This window comes from Neocloeon triangulifer, unplaced genomic scaffold (genome assembly GCF_031216515.1).
Source record: "Neocloeon triangulifer isolate White Clay Creek 2 clone unplaced genomic scaffold, ASM3121651v1 ptg000017l, whole genome shotgun sequence".
NCBI lineage: Eukaryota > Metazoa > Arthropoda > Insecta > Ephemeroptera > Baetidae > Neocloeon > Neocloeon triangulifer.
Window position 1 is genome coordinate 2,695,418 of NW_026775559.1, and position 15,816 is coordinate 2,711,233.

General features: G+C 37.8%; 3 protein-coding genes across 7 annotated transcripts in view; 1 reads left to right on the forward strand and 2 right to left on the reverse strand.

The window, feature by feature from the left end:
• Window positions 1-1,148: 1,148 nt before the first annotated feature.
• LOC132203780 (protein disulfide-isomerase A3) lies at window positions 1,149-5,170 on the reverse strand. The gene is made up of 8 exons (XM_059631798.1): window positions 4,918-5,170; window positions 3,412-3,849; window positions 3,233-3,349; window positions 2,850-2,950; window positions 2,543-2,738; window positions 2,257-2,488; window positions 2,046-2,180; window positions 1,149-1,817 (listed from the first exon to the last, which is right to left on the reverse strand). The coding sequence occupies exons 1-8, from the start codon at window positions 5,061-5,063 to the stop codon at window positions 1,710-1,712; spliced, it is 1,473 nt and encodes a 490-aa protein (XP_059487781.1). The 5' UTR covers window positions 5,064-5,170; the 3' UTR covers window positions 1,149-1,709.
• Window positions 5,171-5,316: 146 nt separating this feature from the next.
• LOC132203777 (uncharacterized) lies at window positions 5,317-11,420 on the forward strand. Its single transcript, XM_059631791.1, has 8 exons — window positions 5,317-5,548; window positions 5,671-5,876; window positions 5,938-6,128; window positions 6,190-6,349; window positions 6,408-6,618; window positions 6,689-6,945; window positions 7,000-7,238; window positions 7,309-11,420. Exons 1-8 carry the CDS (start codon window positions 5,469-5,471, stop codon window positions 10,828-10,830), a joined length of 4,866 nt encoding a protein of 1,621 aa, XP_059487774.1. The 5' UTR covers window positions 5,317-5,468; the 3' UTR covers window positions 10,831-11,420.
• The window catches only part of LOC132203778 (AT-rich interactive domain-containing protein 3A-like), a 94,054-nt gene continuing 89,652 nt past the window's right edge, over window positions 11,415-15,816 (reverse strand). For 2 of the 5 annotated variants that reach the window (XM_059631793.1, XM_059631792.1), the window contains exons 6-9: window positions 14,249-14,568; window positions 14,048-14,161; window positions 13,156-13,566; window positions 11,415-12,762 (exon numbers count right to left, since the gene is read on the reverse strand). In XM_059631793.1, the coding sequence (XP_059487776.1) occupies window positions 12,644-12,762; window positions 13,156-13,566; window positions 14,048-14,161; window positions 14,249-14,568 (964 nt within the window). In that variant the 3' untranslated portion in view covers window positions 11,415-12,643. The remainder of the gene's footprint in view (window positions 12,763-13,155; window positions 13,567-14,047; window positions 14,162-14,248; window positions 14,569-15,816) is intronic. The other 3 variants (XM_059631796.1, XM_059631795.1, XM_059631794.1) reach the window with 3 other exon arrangements.

Consider the following 15,816-nt stretch of genomic DNA (forward strand, 5'->3'; position numbering starts at 1 on the left):
AATTAAATCTTTTTATAATGATTATGGTAAAAGCTCACCTCATCTTTGGCAGACTGAGAGTTTTTTATTTGCTTTGTTACTTTTGCATTTGCAAATTTATATTGATTTGAGGCCGTTGTGTCAAATTTTGTGCCATTCTCAATTCTCTGCTGAGCCAGGAGCACTTCTTCTGACAGCACCTTTTCCTCATCTCTCAGTATGAAAATTCTAGGAAAAATAAATTTTACATCAAGACAATAGAAAATTTTTAATTCTATTTAAGTTTAAAAAAATCTAGCAGACATCTCTGTGTATTTCGAACTACTGGATTTTAAGCCTGCCAAATTAGTGCATGAAATGATGACAAAAAATTTTGCGCTTTTGTTAAAACGTTTCTTCTATAATTTTCCTATTCAAATTATATTAAAAAAATATAGCGTAATAAAGTTACTCTTTTTCTAAGTAATCACGCGTTTGCAAAATCCTATTCTGCAACTGCACAAGCTTTTCCTTGCATGACTGTGGACCTAAAAAGAAAAATTGCGAATAATTATGTCAAGGTAATAATATTAAACACTCACTGAAATCAAGTATGCTGTCGTCCCTTTTTATAGCATTCTGAAACGCAGCAAGTTCTTCAAATATATCAGTTATATCCCTGTTAATTTTGTTTTTCTCAAATTTTCTGGTAGAATTATGAAAATTATAAGTCATGATTTGGTACCCATAAGTGAAAAAAATACAAACCTTGCATCTTCAAGTTCCTTTGACACAATGCTGAGGTCAGTAGCCAGCCGTTGGTCGCACATTCTGATCGCATTGATGGAGGATTTGCAACTTTTCGATATCACCATTTCCTCCGTTTTTAGTTTTGCAAGTTTTTCCTTTGCATTTCTGCTCGCGCTCGCGTCAGACATCGCAAAAGAAATGAAAGAATAAAAAAGTCCAACACTTGGGAAAACACGCTGGCATGAAAAGCATAAACAAATTGAGCGCCCCCTTCGATTGGTGTTGCTATGAAATAGGGGTAGTTTCCGTGATTAGCGCTTTTGGTTCTGCTCTGGTGATTCACAGCAACTGAAGCTCTTGACCGCAACATCAAACAGGGGCAGGGGGGCTTTAATTTTAATAAGGGAGCAGCGCGTGATTCATTCACAAACAAATGCCAATGTATTGTAACTCTATCAAAATTTTATTATGATTTACAGATAGATGACACATATTTTTTTCAGTTTTATATCAAAAAAATTGTCCAGTACTGTCAAAAACAAATATTATTCCCACAACCAGATCTTTTGTGAACGTACGGAGAGATGGTTTGCTTTTTCAAGACTGCTAAAGGAAATCATAAGTATCAATCACACTCGATTAGAGTTACAATCTGCATCCATATAAATCAACGGAAAATGCATGTAACGTTTGTGTCTGAGAAAATTAAATACATTTCGTGAGCCAACTCGGTGATCCTTCAATTTGTAATAATCAAACTGTGTGTAGTAACTTCAATAATTGGAATGGAGCATTTTCACATAATGATAGTTTTGTCATTGGAGGAAACAAATTTTAAAATATCAACTTCAATCATTTTTATCTTCATCCATACAAGCAGCACACAATCAACAAGATGAAACGCTTCAAACATTCTTACATAGCAAATTGCTCATCATTTGGAGGACAAAAATTGGGTTTGTAAGTCTTTGCTAGATGTGCATTCCAGAGCAGACACTCATTTACAACTCTTCCTTCTTCTTTTCATTGCCCTTGCGGTCAAAGCTTTTGAGCTCATTGGTGGCATGCTTGGCGATGTATTCAACAAAGTCGGAAACTTCACGGCCACCCTAAATAGAAAAAATAAAAATCAGTTACTATATTCTTCAAAATTTGGGATTCGAGTTTCAACTTCAAGAAATTGTTTTTAAATGAGAATAATTTAATAATATCATATAATTTGAAATAAGTAATAGCAGCAATATAATTATTTAATACAAATGATTTTCTTTAAGTTGAGAAATATCCATTAAAAAGACTAATGAAGAAGGTTAATAAAATTTAAAAATTTTTTGTACCTCGTATCTGACTGGGCTGTCCTTCTTATTCTTGGGCACCCAGTAGATAGTGGGGAATCCACGGACATCAAAGGTGGAGGGTACGTCGTTAGCAGTAGCATCCATCTTAACAATGGAAACATCCTCACCCTTCATCTATAAAATATTTGGATATTAGTTTTTACCATCAACTCTTTCACTCAATTTAAATTGATCGTTCTCAAATTTTTACCTTTTCTCCAAGCTCATCATAAATCGGGGTCAGTTTCTTGCAGTGTCCACACCAGGGGGCATAGAACTCCACCAGCACATCCTTGTCAACGTTGGTGACAACATCATCAAAGTTCTTGCCAACAGCAGTGACCACAGGGCCGCTGTTGTCGTCAGGAATGGGCTCAGACTTCAGATACGGTTCCAGCTTGTCGGCCTTGAGGTCCTTCAGGAAGGCCTGGAAGGATTCAACTCTGCAAGAAATACATCCTTGAAAAATTGAATTTCAACTTAGGAGCAAGACTAACGTGAAGTCCTCCTTCATGGAGAATTTGCGGTTCTTGGCATCGCGGGCAAAAACAATAGGCTTGTCACCAGCAACATAGTCAAGACCAAACTCATTCAACTCGTGCTGGAAGTCGTCCTTGGCGCTAATGGCAAAGGTAAAGTCATCCTTGTATTCCTGAGCAACCTTCAAAATACGGTTTCTCCAGTAGTTGGTTCCTGAATAATTTCATTAATCAGATTTTGTTTTTCAATCAATTTTAAGAGCAAAAATGCAAAATCGGAAAATCAAATAAACAAAGCGAGCAGTAACAAAACACATTTGCATACCTTTGGGGTTCTTAGCATAATCAACAGTGTAGTAAGCAACAATCAGGGGGTTCTCAAAGTCCTTGGAGGTGTCTCTGGTCCTGTGTCCAACCAGACCGTGGCTAGAGGGAGAAAAAACACACACAAGACAAACTGTTAGTCATGCAAATCAAACGCAGCCGGGCTAACCTTTGGGGTTGAGTTTGAAATCAATATCGTAAAAGGCGACCACCAGGGGCCACAAAAACTGGTTTACTTTTTCAGGGGTTCTGTGGCCGCAAAGACCATGACTAAAACAATTTTGTTTCCAAATATATTTAAAAGAAAACTAATTAAATTATGTACTATTATTTAAAATTTATAGATTATAGCAATAAAAAGGGGATCATAAAATTTTGACATACTAGTTTTTGTTGATCCATTTTTCGATGGCATCCTTGTTTGCAGCTCCATCGTATTTGAGATTCGATGGCTCAAATTTGTTGGCTAAGTGCTTGGGACGGTACAAAATGATTCCATCACTGCAAAGAAAACATGAGTTATATTATAATTTTCTGCTGATAAAAACAAATTTCTAACTTACGTGGTGTCAGCCTTTTTGAGGACAGCCTCGTCAGCAGAGTTTCCGAACGAAACCCTCTCTCTGAGAATGTCAGCCAGCTTGACGAAGGCCTTCTTCAGGTCCGAGTCCTCTTTGAAGAAGCCGACAACCACGACCTCTGCCTTACTGGTGAACTTGTCGAAATCGGCAACGCTCTTGAGTTCCTTCGAGCTGGGGCCAACCTGGGAGCGCATGTACTTGACAATTCCGTCCGCCTCCCGAGGGCCGCTGTAGTCTTGGGCCACTTCGCCGCCCCGGAAGATTTTGATGGTGGGGTAGCCAGAGACGCCGTGCTTGTTGCAAGTTTCCTTGCCAGCCTCAGTACAGTCGACCTTGACGAGGGCCACGGGCGGGTCATTGTCACGCAGGGTTGGCGCCGCCTTCTCATATTCGGGCTTTAGTCTCTTGCAGTGGCCACACCTGATAACATTAGAAGAAATATTTTAGAATTGCATTAAAATAATATTTCAAAAATATAATTAAGTGATAGCATTGCAAAGTTTAAGTTATGAAATGCCACAGTAAACATTTGTTTTTTCATATTTCGTCGACTGCAAAAAATAATAAATAAAATTAGTTTTTTTAATCAAATGGGCAAATTTTTGAGGGAAAATTATCAATTTGAATAAAATTGATAGAAAGAAGCTAGTAAATTTTGCACACCAATTAAGGTATGTATTGCGTTTGTAAAATTACAAACTGTCTGATTATGAGAGTCGAAATGATGTGGATGGAAAATTCCAAAAATCCGCTTCCTGTCAGAAATATGGGACAAAAGGGGACAAGCAGCAGCAAAAATGGACTTCCTGACACTCGTCTATGACCTGATTACGGCAGATCATTAGAAAAATTTATAAAAATGTATTTCAAAAACTTATTTAAACATGCAGTCATGCAGCAAAATATTCGAAATTGGATTCAGATGCCGAGCGGTGGGATTTTTTTTCACTTTTCATGCAGGCGCCCACAGGGGTTATTAAAAAAAATGATAAAGAAGCTTTATAAACAAAAATCATGAATTTTATAATTGGGGATTAAACTTGAAAAGATAATAATAATTAATAGGACAATAAAACGTAGAGTTAAGATAATTAATTAATTTTTCCTGGTTTCCGCGTATGTATTATATACCCGGATAATTTAAAATTAAACCTGTTCTTTCATATTTCCTTTACAATAAAAATTTATTTTTACCGCGAAATTACGGTAATGAATTTTTAACAAAAATATTTGAACACGAACTAAAAATTAGAGGCAAGCAAACTTCTCATTCAAATTAATTCAGCTGCAAAAAAGTGACTGGTTGGAGCTTTGAGCAACAGTATAAGTGAAACATTTGAGCTTAAATTTCAATGAAATTTGAGATGTTTCAATTTTTATCGGTCATTCAATGCCTAAAGCAGGGTAAAATTTCTGCAGAAAGCAATTAACCGGCCTCCCGAAGTGCGTTTATCAGTGAAAAGAGGCGATAAGAGTGAATCGAATTACCATGGGGCATAAAACATGACCACAGCAACATCGTGTTCGGCGATCCGAGTGGCGAAATCGTCGTCGGTGAACTCGAGGACGTCCTTTTCGCCGGCCAGGCACACCGTCCAGGCGCAGGCCAACAGCAGTGCAGTCTTCAAAATCATCTCTGCCGACTCAAAACGCACGGAAAATTGACCAAATCTGACGGGTTCGGCTACAAAATGACACGAAGGAGAGACACCGGGCGGAACGTGGCTAGCCTAGCCAGCTGGACCAATCAGAACGTCGATGGCTTGAGTTGGCGAACGCTGATTGGCTGGCCAGGCGGACTGATGCTTTTAGCGGGCAGTGCTGCCACCTGAGTGCTGTTGCGGAACGTCGCACCGGCGAACGGCGCGAATCCAACCGCGAATCATCTCGTCAGAGATATAAAAGGTAGACTTATTGTTAGACCTTAGACTTTCCAAATTTTTTAGACTTTTTGACGAAGGCTATATAAAGGGCGTGTTCTTTCCTCATAATTGCATAACCAAGCAAACTCCTTTTAAATATTTTGTTTCAAGGATGATATGACCTTTTGTTATATTATGTCATCCAATAATTTAATTAACTTTGGCTATATTTTAGACGATCAAAACACACCGGCCAGGTAAGAGTGCTTTATGTTTATAAATCTAGATATGAATTTTATTATTTATTTTCATGACACAATTTTGTATATTTTATCTTCTGTCGCTATAACTCTAAATAATAACTGTTGCTTACTCTCAGAACATGGGTGCTCGTAATCCATCATGGGTTTGAAAACCATGAGGACCCAAGGGTGGGAAACGACAAAGACATAGAGAACCTGAGAGCAACTTTCACGAGAAGGAATTGCGTATTTGTCGATTTGAAGTCAAACACGAGAAATAGCATTCTCTCAAAAATAACTAACCAGGATGACTTATTTCAACTTTTCACTGGAAAAGCAGATTGTAAGCTAACTTAAATCTTAAATTAATTGAAATAATTTATGTAATGTCATAAACAAAAAAGATTCTCAGAATGACGCACCAGCGGTTCTTTTTGTGTTCATCCTCTCTCACGGGAGAAGTGGTGGTGCCATTGAAACAGACCATATTGACCCAGCAACAAATGATTGTGAGATCTACTATCAAAAGGACGTATGGGAAGGTCTAGCAGGAATGATATGCCTCCAGAAGTGCTTGAAAGTGCTTTTCTTTGGGGTAATATTTTTTGAGGGTTTTAAACCAAATAATTTCACAACGTGATTTTTTCCTTTTATAGCCGTGCAGGGGTTCAAATGAAGAGTTAAGACTGCCAACTCTGGGCGCAAATATTGAGAAACCTCTAAAGAAAGATGACGAGCAAAACAGGGAGGTGCCGATATGGGGATCAAGTGGCCCTAACTGCGAAAATTTTATTATATTTTATTCTGCAGTTGAATGTATAATTTATTAATTTAATTTTAATTAATATAATTACAAAATATATATATTTTACAGCAACAAAAGCTCAGCGAAACTCGCATGAGGGTAGCTGGTTTGTGCATGAGTTTTGCAAAGAACTTAACAAAATGAGCAAAAACTGCGACTTCACCATTTTCTTAACGAGGGTTCAAAAACAAATCAGTTTAAGAACATCGAAACATAACACCTTTATTGGTCAAACGCCGCAGCTGCATATTTTCAAGCACAAGAAATTCACAGTCTACGGGTAAAAGATATTTTTGATTTAAATTAAAAAAAATACAACTAATAACTAATAATAATATACATATTTTAAGAACTTATCCCCTGCAAGTTAGTCCTCGTGGAAATCAACGCGGAGAGTCAAAGCAAATTGGCACTGATAGTGAGGAGCGCCAAGATTTTTATCCTTGGAAATCACGCGAAGACCTCCTCTTTCGAAGAGGCCGCGCGCTTATTTTCTACGACTCGAAACATTCAAAAAAGGCAGAAGAGGCGAAAAAGAGTTTCCTATTCCTTGAATTTGAAACAAAGACATATGGGATCAAGCAGTTGGAATGTGTCTTGAAAAAAGGTAAAAATTCAATTTTCTGTTTTTTTTTTTAATTAAAGACAAAATTAAAAAAAGTTTCCAATGCAAATGACTGCGGTCTGCAAGAGGAAGGCTGCTTTGCCGTGTGCATTATGGCAAGTCTGATTGACAATAAAGATGACGGACTCACTATTTGCACAGATGAATTGAGGAAACCAGTGAATGAATTGATCACACCACTGATAGGTGTCAACTGTAAGGATCTTTCTGGGAAACCAAAGTTGTTTTTCTTTTTGGACAATGGTGGCCAAGAAGATGATCGTCATGTTGCGCGGGTAAAAGATTTTTATAAATAATACATTTATTTTGAACATCATATAAATACCTTTTCGGACCAAATTGCAGACGGACAGGGATTGGGAAGTTCCATCCAACAATCACGCAGAAATCTTTACATTTGTCGGAATTGGACAGCCTCATGGAAAAAATATCGTTACTAGATTAATCAATGGGCTGCGAAATCCCCAGCTAAAATGCGGATTGAGTTTACAAGAGGCCGTCGTCAATGTCATTCGCGCGGGCGACGATGATGCAACTTCAAAAGGTCAAATTAAACCGCAAGTTTCAAGTACCCTGCACAACTTGTTAGATTTTTCTCCGTGCAAAAATACGTACATTAAGCCTTCTTTCGCTCGTGGAAATGAAAATGTATCGTTTGATCAATTGAGTCACGAGATCGCAGAATCAGCCAAAGATCAGTCTCAAGAGGAAGGGAGAAATCGTTTTTGGTTAATCAATGCAGCCGCAGGATATGGAAAGTTGGCTGCGACCATTGAAATGGCCAAAGCATTGGCAGACTTGCTCCCGGAGTTTCAAATTATCAATTTCTCATTGATGCGTATATGCAAATATTTGAAAGATGTTCAAACGAATGGTGCTGATACAGCGGATGTGCGTGATTTTCTGAAAAAAGCCTCGCAAATTAATGGAAGCGATCTTGCTCAATTTGAGGAAAAATTTGTCAAAAAGCAAATTGTGGTGCTTGTTGACGGCTATGATTCAGTTTTGACTTATGAAGATGTCGTTCTACAATTTTTGACGGAAATCTATGAAAAGCAACTGTGCCTATGGGTCGCATCTCGTCCTCACCAGCTATCCAAAATAATCGAAAAAAATTTTCAACTGAGCCAATTGAAAATATGCCCCATGAGCCGCGAGGAGCAGTTAAATCTTTTGAGAACGATGCTCTTCAAAAACGCCGAAGAGTGCGAGGAACTCTTATCAAAACTCAAACCCAACAACGATTACGGCGTTCCCTTTACTGGAACCCCCCTTCAATTGAAAATGATAGCTGAAATTGCCGACGATGTGGTAGAAGGAATGAGCATATCGTCTCTCTACCACAAGTTTTTATTTTCCAAATTGGATTCCGCTTTAAATAAAACCTACGGAACGGACAAGAGCAAGAGGGGTTACTATGAATTAATTCAACGAAGCGTAGAACTGCTAATGGTGGCTGCTTTCAATTGCGTTTACCGAGAAAAATTGCCATCCCCCGAACTAAAATTGTCCGTAAAAATGGAAAAGGATATCCGCCAAATTAATCAACTCGGAATTGCGTCTATTACTAGTGAAGATGGCGAGGTGTTTGTCATTTTTGAACATCAAACCTATGCCGAATATCTTATCAGCATGTTTTTTCTCACAAAAGCCGGCCACTATACAAACGAAGATTGCGAATGCTACCTGGAAAATGTTGACGATATAAATTTGAGTGACCTTTTTCTACGAAACCAATTTGAACAGGTGCGGCTATTCATCGATGGATTCTTCGTAGGTTCTGACAGCGAATCCAAAATTCAAAAGACTAAACTTGATGAATGCTGTCAGAAAAATGATTTACAAAGTAAATCTGCTATTCTAATATCCTACGTGTGCAAGGAAGGCTTGGCAAGGCTCTTTAAATTATTTTTCGAGTCTGAATACAGAGAGACTTTTGAAAACATTCCTGCGTTAATCAACACGCCCTACTGTTACAAATATCGTGGCGAAAACTTTCAATACTATCCCCTGTATGCAGCATGCTATTCTAATGATGAAGAACTGGCTTTGCATCTGTTGAACTTAGGGGCAGATATCAAGTTGCTTGACCCCAAGCGTTGCCACATTGAGGAAAAAGATACGCTTCTGCACCTTGCTGTTAAAAAAGGGCTCGAAAAGGTTATTGATAAGATCATGATGGTGGTGCCTCAGATGATTGTGGATGAAAATCGAAATGGGAAGTCGCCGTTAGACATTGCAGCTGAGCAGGATAACTTAGATTGCGTCAAACGATTGATAACAAAACCAACATTACCTGACAGTGTAAAATTATCTCTGAGGAAAAGAGCTTTGAGGATTGCAGCGAAGAAAGGCAACGTCAAAATGGTTTCATATTTAATGAATGGTGCATTTGAAGATCCCTACTTGCAAGAAGATTCAGAAAACGTCTCCCCACTTTACTTTGCAGCTTGTCATGGAAACATTGAACTGATGAAATATTTGATTGACAATGATGCTCGCATAGATATAAATGTTGAGGGTACTGATGGGTACACTCCGATTCAAGTTGCATGCGAAAATGGAAGTGTTGAGGCCGTAAAAATACTTTTGGAGTGCGGAGCGAATATAAATTCTGTAACAAAAGAGCGTGGAAGCACTTTACTACAACTTGCTGTTTGGAGCAATAAATTGGCTTGCGTAGAATTTCTGTTGCAAAATTCTGTAGACATTGACAGAGTGGATAAAAACGGTGAAACTGCTTTTCATTATGCTGCTGGTTATTCAAAATGTTTGGATATCTTGATAAAACTCAAGAATGATGGAGCCAATATACATTGTTTAAGCACGAGTAAGTACGGAGACAATAACGACCGATTTCGTGTAAGTGCATTGGATAAGTCAGCCATGTATTGCGCGGTCGAGTGTTTGAGATACTTGCTGCAGCTCAAATGCTATTCATTGCTCGTAAAAAAGCGTGCATTCTGGAAGTGTTTGGCTCACCATTCATATATGCTCGAAGAATTGGCTGATACAATAGAGGTGTTCTTACAAGACGGATTATCCGCCGACATGGATTTCGAGGACATGGCAGGAAATAAAACGAAACCTATTATCATTATGGCTGAAAAATCATCAGAGTGTTTAACGAAAAGACAACATTGGCCTCATGAGCGTCCTCAGACGGCGCAGACCTTGCACGAAGAAGATTCACAAGCAAACGAAGACGGACCTTTCTATCATATTCCCGTGGAGATTGCCTTAGTTTCAGCATCCAAAGATAAAAATGCATACATGAAATGCATTCAACTCTTAATTGACAATGGAGCCAATCCTAGTCCCGCCTTATACACCGCCGCGAAGGGTGGAGATCATGATTTGATAGAGATGTTGCTAAAAAACGGCGCAGACGTAAATTATATGGTCTACTCATTAGAAACTGCTCTGCACAAAGCAGCCAAAGAGGGACAATTAAAAGCCGCGAAAATTCTTCTTTCTAAAGGAGCTAATATTAACGCCGAAACAAAATTTGGCATCTCACCTTTGTCCCTCGCCGTTGAGGAAGGTCACGCAGGTATGGTTGAATATCTCCTAGAACGTGGCGCCGATACTTCTTCCTTGATGTACGCCTCAACCTTACTGGTACACGACGAGTATGCTCCAATCACTCAAGCCGCCAGAAAGGCTCGGGAGGATTTAGTGAACATGATTTTGGCAAAAGCGCCAACTGAGCTGAAACAGAAGTTATTGAGCCTATCTCTTCTCGGAGCCATTAGAGCGAAAAACGAGGAATTTTTTGAAATGTTGATCAGCCTAGGCGCTGATATTGAGGTATTTAAAAAAGATTTTCCCCATGAGACAATTAGTTTTGATGTCAACGATGACTAGACGTGGTTTGAGTTTTGTTTGAGATGATGACTGAAAGGATTTTGCAAAGTTCTGTACAAGTGAAATAAAATTATACATTTTTTTCTGTATTTTTATGATTTTTATTATACTTCTTCACTAAAATTGTATGTACATTTAAATTTTATTATTTACGATATGGTTGGAAAACATTTTATCATTTATAAACTAGTGAATAATTTTGCTGATTTTTGACAACAAAGAGATTCTTCTACGGCTACTGCATTATGATACACATTTATATGTTAAAGAATCTCTCACAACTAATAAATTTATAATTTTTGAAACTAATCCGTTTTAAATAATGCACATTTACATCAACCCTCTTGATTTTGATATCCATAGCAAAGCGACCAGTAATTGGCCGCACGATGCATCAGTTGGTGAAAAAAAAGAGTACAAATGAGAAACATTCTACTGATTTTTCAATAATTACATTGATCAATCCCTGAGTAAAAAAAGAATTCAGTATGATTTTGCGCGGTAGTCAGGGATTTGTTGCAGAGGAATAAAAATCAAAATTCGAGTGAAGGTATTCGCGTGTTTTGGCGTCCATTTGAGATCACACACCGCTATAGTCAAGCAAAACGTGCTTCCAAAAATCAAAATTTTGGCGTTGAAATTACAAAAATATATAGAAATAATCAATCGGATTTTATTTTGTTTTAAGAAATTATATATTATTAGTTTAAAGTTCGAACTTGCTTTGCTCATGTGCGCTATATTTAAAAATCCCTAACTAAATGTTTTAACTCTTCATATATATATAGAAAAAGTCAAAATCAATCATTTTGAGCTCCTATCCTGTAAAAGGTCTTTCTCGCGTTTGAAATTCGTTCCTCTATATCATTAAGTACACATTCATAATTTATTATTATTTTTATCAGCTGCTTTCGAAGGACGATCTATTTCTCAATACTGAATATTTACAGAAAGTGGATAGATATTTTAACTTACAATTATACATAAGTTGTTATTTGCTTGGCTACAATTGCACACCCCAGCAAATTTTACAGCGAACTCATAATATACCTACACAATGGCAGACTGACTTTGATTTTCAACTTCGTAAATCATTTTAATTATTGGCCTTTACAAACTACAAAACAGAAAGAAAAATATCTTCGGAACCAACAAGCAGACTAAAAAAAATTGCATTTGCAGCTCATATGTGCATCAAATCTAATTTATTAAGTCCGTTGCCATTTTATATTTGAGTAATTATAAACTCTACTTTGGCAGATTGTATAGTCCCAATAAAGAAATCAAATTGACTGGGAAAAATTCGAAAAAGTTTCTGCTTTTTAGATTTCAGCTGAAGTCTTTATGCGAATATCAATGTATTCCTCAGCAGCTATGAGAAAGAATTTTATAAATCAAATCCCTAAAGCACAAACATAAATAATATAATATTCCTACGTGCAATATTATTGAAGTAATATATGATAATAATTATACCATAATTTAAATGCAACAAAGTGTAAAAAAACAAACAATAAAGCTGCTGTTGGCACATTTTCTCAACTGCGCGCGACGCAGCCGCTTTTAAAATTTAACATTTATCTATTTTGAGACACGAAACGGTGATTATGTTAATTTTCAAAAATTTCTTACCCCAAGTGAACATGCACACGCGCATTCATCTGCTAACAACTGGTCTCTGAACTGTCTGCTTGCGAAAAAAGAACGGATCACACTCTCGGAACAAAAAGTACAATTGATGGAAATTGATGAGGGTGGGAATTGGTGGATAACTCAACAGTTAATTATCGATTAATTGCTTAACTGCTTGACTTTACGTTGAGATGCGGCCCGCGTTTCTGGCCGGCACCTGGGCAAAGAGCACGCCCTGGTACATCACTCCATTGATCTCCATGCTCACCACCAGAGAGGAATTCTCACCGCGAGCATCACCTGCAAAAATTCAAAAAGTGCAACATTAGAAAAAAAAATCACAATTTGTATCAATAAAAAGTTTGTCTAAATAAATTCTAGCTGCAAATATCATTTTTGTCATTTTTGCTAATTTTTTAAGATTATTCACAGTACATACCAAATTGATAACTTGTAATGTCAATGGTGGAAATAAGCAATTAGTTTTAATAAAATCAAATAATTTTAAATATAAACATGATAAAACTCAATACGTGATTAGTAAATGAAAAAAATTAAAATATAGTTTAAAAACATAATTTAATTTTTTTTTGCATAAACTATATTTACAAGTTAATATAATATGTATTGTTTGTAATTAAAAAAAAAATATAATTAATAAAAAAAAATATCTGATCAAAATTAGTTAATTACCTCGACTGTTGATTTTGATGTTCGCCGCCCCTGGCACGCCAGCGGCAACAGGTGAGGGAAGTTTAGTGTGCTGGGGTAGGTCCTCTTCGATAGCAATGTGCGGCCTCTTGGGAGGATTCGGCCCGTTTTCGACTGCCTCCTTCTTGACGGCCGCCTCAATGGTGCGCGCCTGTTCGGCGGCGGCCGCAGCGGCGGCCGCGGCAGCTGCCGCAGCCTGCTGTTGCCTCGACACCTCCAGGTTGAGGGCCTCACGCTGAGGGGGTGGAGGCGGCACGGGGGTGCGAGGGTCTTCTGGGAAGGAGTTGTGGTACAGGTTCCACAAAGTCAGCCGAGACATTTCGAGGGCGTTCAGGGCCTCACGCGGCGACGTGGAGGGTGGGGGTGAGTTTGGTCCGGCTAAAAAAGGGAACGCTAAGATAAAAATGTGATGAAAATTTGAAATTTTTTATACACAATTATAAAACATAGTAAAAAGTATCAAATTGTTTTTTTAAATTTATATTGTTGCAAACAGTTTTTTCTATGGACCATCATTTTATTTTTAAATTTCATAAGATTTAGTTAAGTTGTAAATTTTGTTAATTTAAAAATAGTCATAATAAAAAATGGAATATAAGTGAATTGAAACAAGTTTAAAATTGGTTAAAAAAAAAATAATGGAAAAACTTTAAAAAATTATTTCTCGTACATATTTTATAATATTAAAACAATTACAAGTCTATATTGTGGCACAAGGATTAATAAACAAACTAGCAGCAGTTAAAAGTCCATAGTTATAATTTTATTTTTTTAACACCTAGTTTAAATTATTAATGAAATCCATTTCCTCACAGCGGATTTTCAATTTAAGTAAAAATTAAATATTAAAATTAATTTAACTCGATTTTTTTACCTTGTCTGCCAGCAGGAGGGGTGGAAGCAGTGCGTCTGAGTTCTTTGTCCAAAAGTTTCACATACTCGGCCATCCGAGCTTCGAATTCGGCTGGACCCAAACCATTGGCCGGCCCTGCAATTCAAAACAAATAAATTTATTAGCAAATTGCAAGCGTGTAAATTGATTTAATGATTTTTAGAGTGATCAAAGTGCACAAACCACGAGGTGCAGTGGAACCCATCATTGCCAGATCCTGGTACTGACCTAGGCTGAGGGGGTGCGGCGGCGTGTGGTGGACGCCACCACCGTTCATTGTGGGGCGGCCCCCCGCGGCCGTCACCAGGCTCAGGGGTGACATTTGCTGGGCGAGGCTGGTGGCGACGGCGCCCAAACCGGGGCTGCGCTGCACCATTTCTGCGTAGGTGCCGTAACTGCTGCGGCGGCCCTCGCGCCGGTTGCCGTCGATTGCCGCCTGCAACTCCGTCGGCGAACTCAGGGAACGCTTCTCACACTCGTATGGGTACAAATATTTCATATACCTGTCAATCAGAATAAAAATGGCTATTAATTTTTTTTTTTAATTGATAGAAGTTTAAAAAAACCTCGAAGTTACATTTTCAAATAGGAAAAATGCAATTATTGTATTCAAATTAAAAAAGAATTAAACAAAAGCAATGCATTAAAACAATTTATTTTCTAGCCTTTTTTAAGTACAGGTGAAATCAAGTAAAAAACTCGCTTTTGAAACAGTATAAAATGATGATTTGAATGTGTACAACAAGTAACATTAAAAATTGTGATCTTTTATTATATTATAAATAAAAACTAGAGTTTTTCAAATTCCATTTGATTCGAAGAAGGTCAGAAAATTTCTTTTTTTTCTTCTCACATTCCTTTTTTTTCAATTCAGCCAACAGTTTTAAGGTTTTTCCGTAGACTTCTTCTCCTCGACAGAGGTCACGTAAAACGGTCTATGAGGTCATCATTCAGGCAGGCCGTCTCAATAAAATAAATCCACCCCCACGTCGTCGGCGGCGAGCGGAATAATAAAATTAAATTTAGAGAGACTTGCGGCCACATGGTTGCCATCATGAAGCAACAGTAAAATTTAATTTTAATATTCACGTCAGTATCACGCGCGGCGATAAAAGTTGAAAGATCTCGAAAACTCCCCGCGACTAGAGAGATAATTAGAAAATACGCTACAGCTCTATCCTTTCTTTTTTTCCTGATTTAAAAATAATACAATTTGTGCGCGGTCCATTTGTAATCTGCGAATCGGGTCCGTCTCATCAGTCAGCCCGTCAAAGAGAGCGTCGTCATTTGGCACCTGCAGGTGCTATTATTGGACGGGGGCCGGGCAAAATAGATTTGCTTTTGATGAGTGCGATGATGACTCTGAAGGCTTGTCTGCGACTTTATTTTTTTTATATCGGTGCCGCATGTCAACCGATTGGAAAGAAAGGCCGCGTGTCGCTCGCCCTTGTTATAATTATGAAAGCGACGCACCGAAATAACCGCGACCGGCCCTTGTGCTACTCTTTTGTCTCATCCCGATCTTTCACTGTGCAGCGGTAATTAGTGCCAGAGGTGGAAAAAGAGGCTTTTTATCTCTTAATTACCAAACACTAATGTCCTCGTGATCACTTTTTGCCGGTTTTAATTGGATATTGATGACCAACCGCGTGATTTATTTTGGGTTCAAAATTTGTGTGTTGTGAAAGAGTTGAGATTCAAGATTCTTAATGAAATATTTAGGATTTTTTAACTTTCTTATTCTTAAAATT

What these genes read in the sequence shown, in the direction of transcription:
- LOC132203780 (XM_059631798.1), bottom strand. Translation starts at nt 5,063, where the DNA reads ATGATTTTGAAGACTGCACTGCTGTTGGCCTGCGCCTGGACGGTGTGC. An exon ending in TCCATGAAGGAGGACTTCAC is followed by an intron (nt 2,489 to 2,542) that starts GTTAGTCTTGCT and finishes TATTTCTTGCAG; the next exon opens with AGTTGAATCCTTCCAGGCCT. An exon ending in ATGATGAGCTTGGAGAAAAG is followed by an intron (nt 2,181 to 2,256) that starts GTAAAAATTTGA and finishes AATATTTTATAG; the next exon opens with ATGAAGGGTGAGGATGTTTC.
- LOC132203777 (XM_059631791.1), top strand. Translation starts at nt 5,469, where the DNA reads ATGACCTTTTGTTATATTATGTCATCCAATAATTTAATTAACTTTGGC. An exon ending in TGAAAGTGCTTTTCTTTGGG is followed by an intron (nt 6,129 to 6,189) that starts GTAATATTTTTT and finishes TTCCTTTTATAG; the next exon opens with CCGTGCAGGGGTTCAAATGA. An exon ending in AAGAAATTCACAGTCTACGG is followed by an intron (nt 6,619 to 6,688) that starts GTAAAAGATATT and finishes ACATATTTTAAG; the next exon opens with AACTTATCCCCTGCAAGTTA.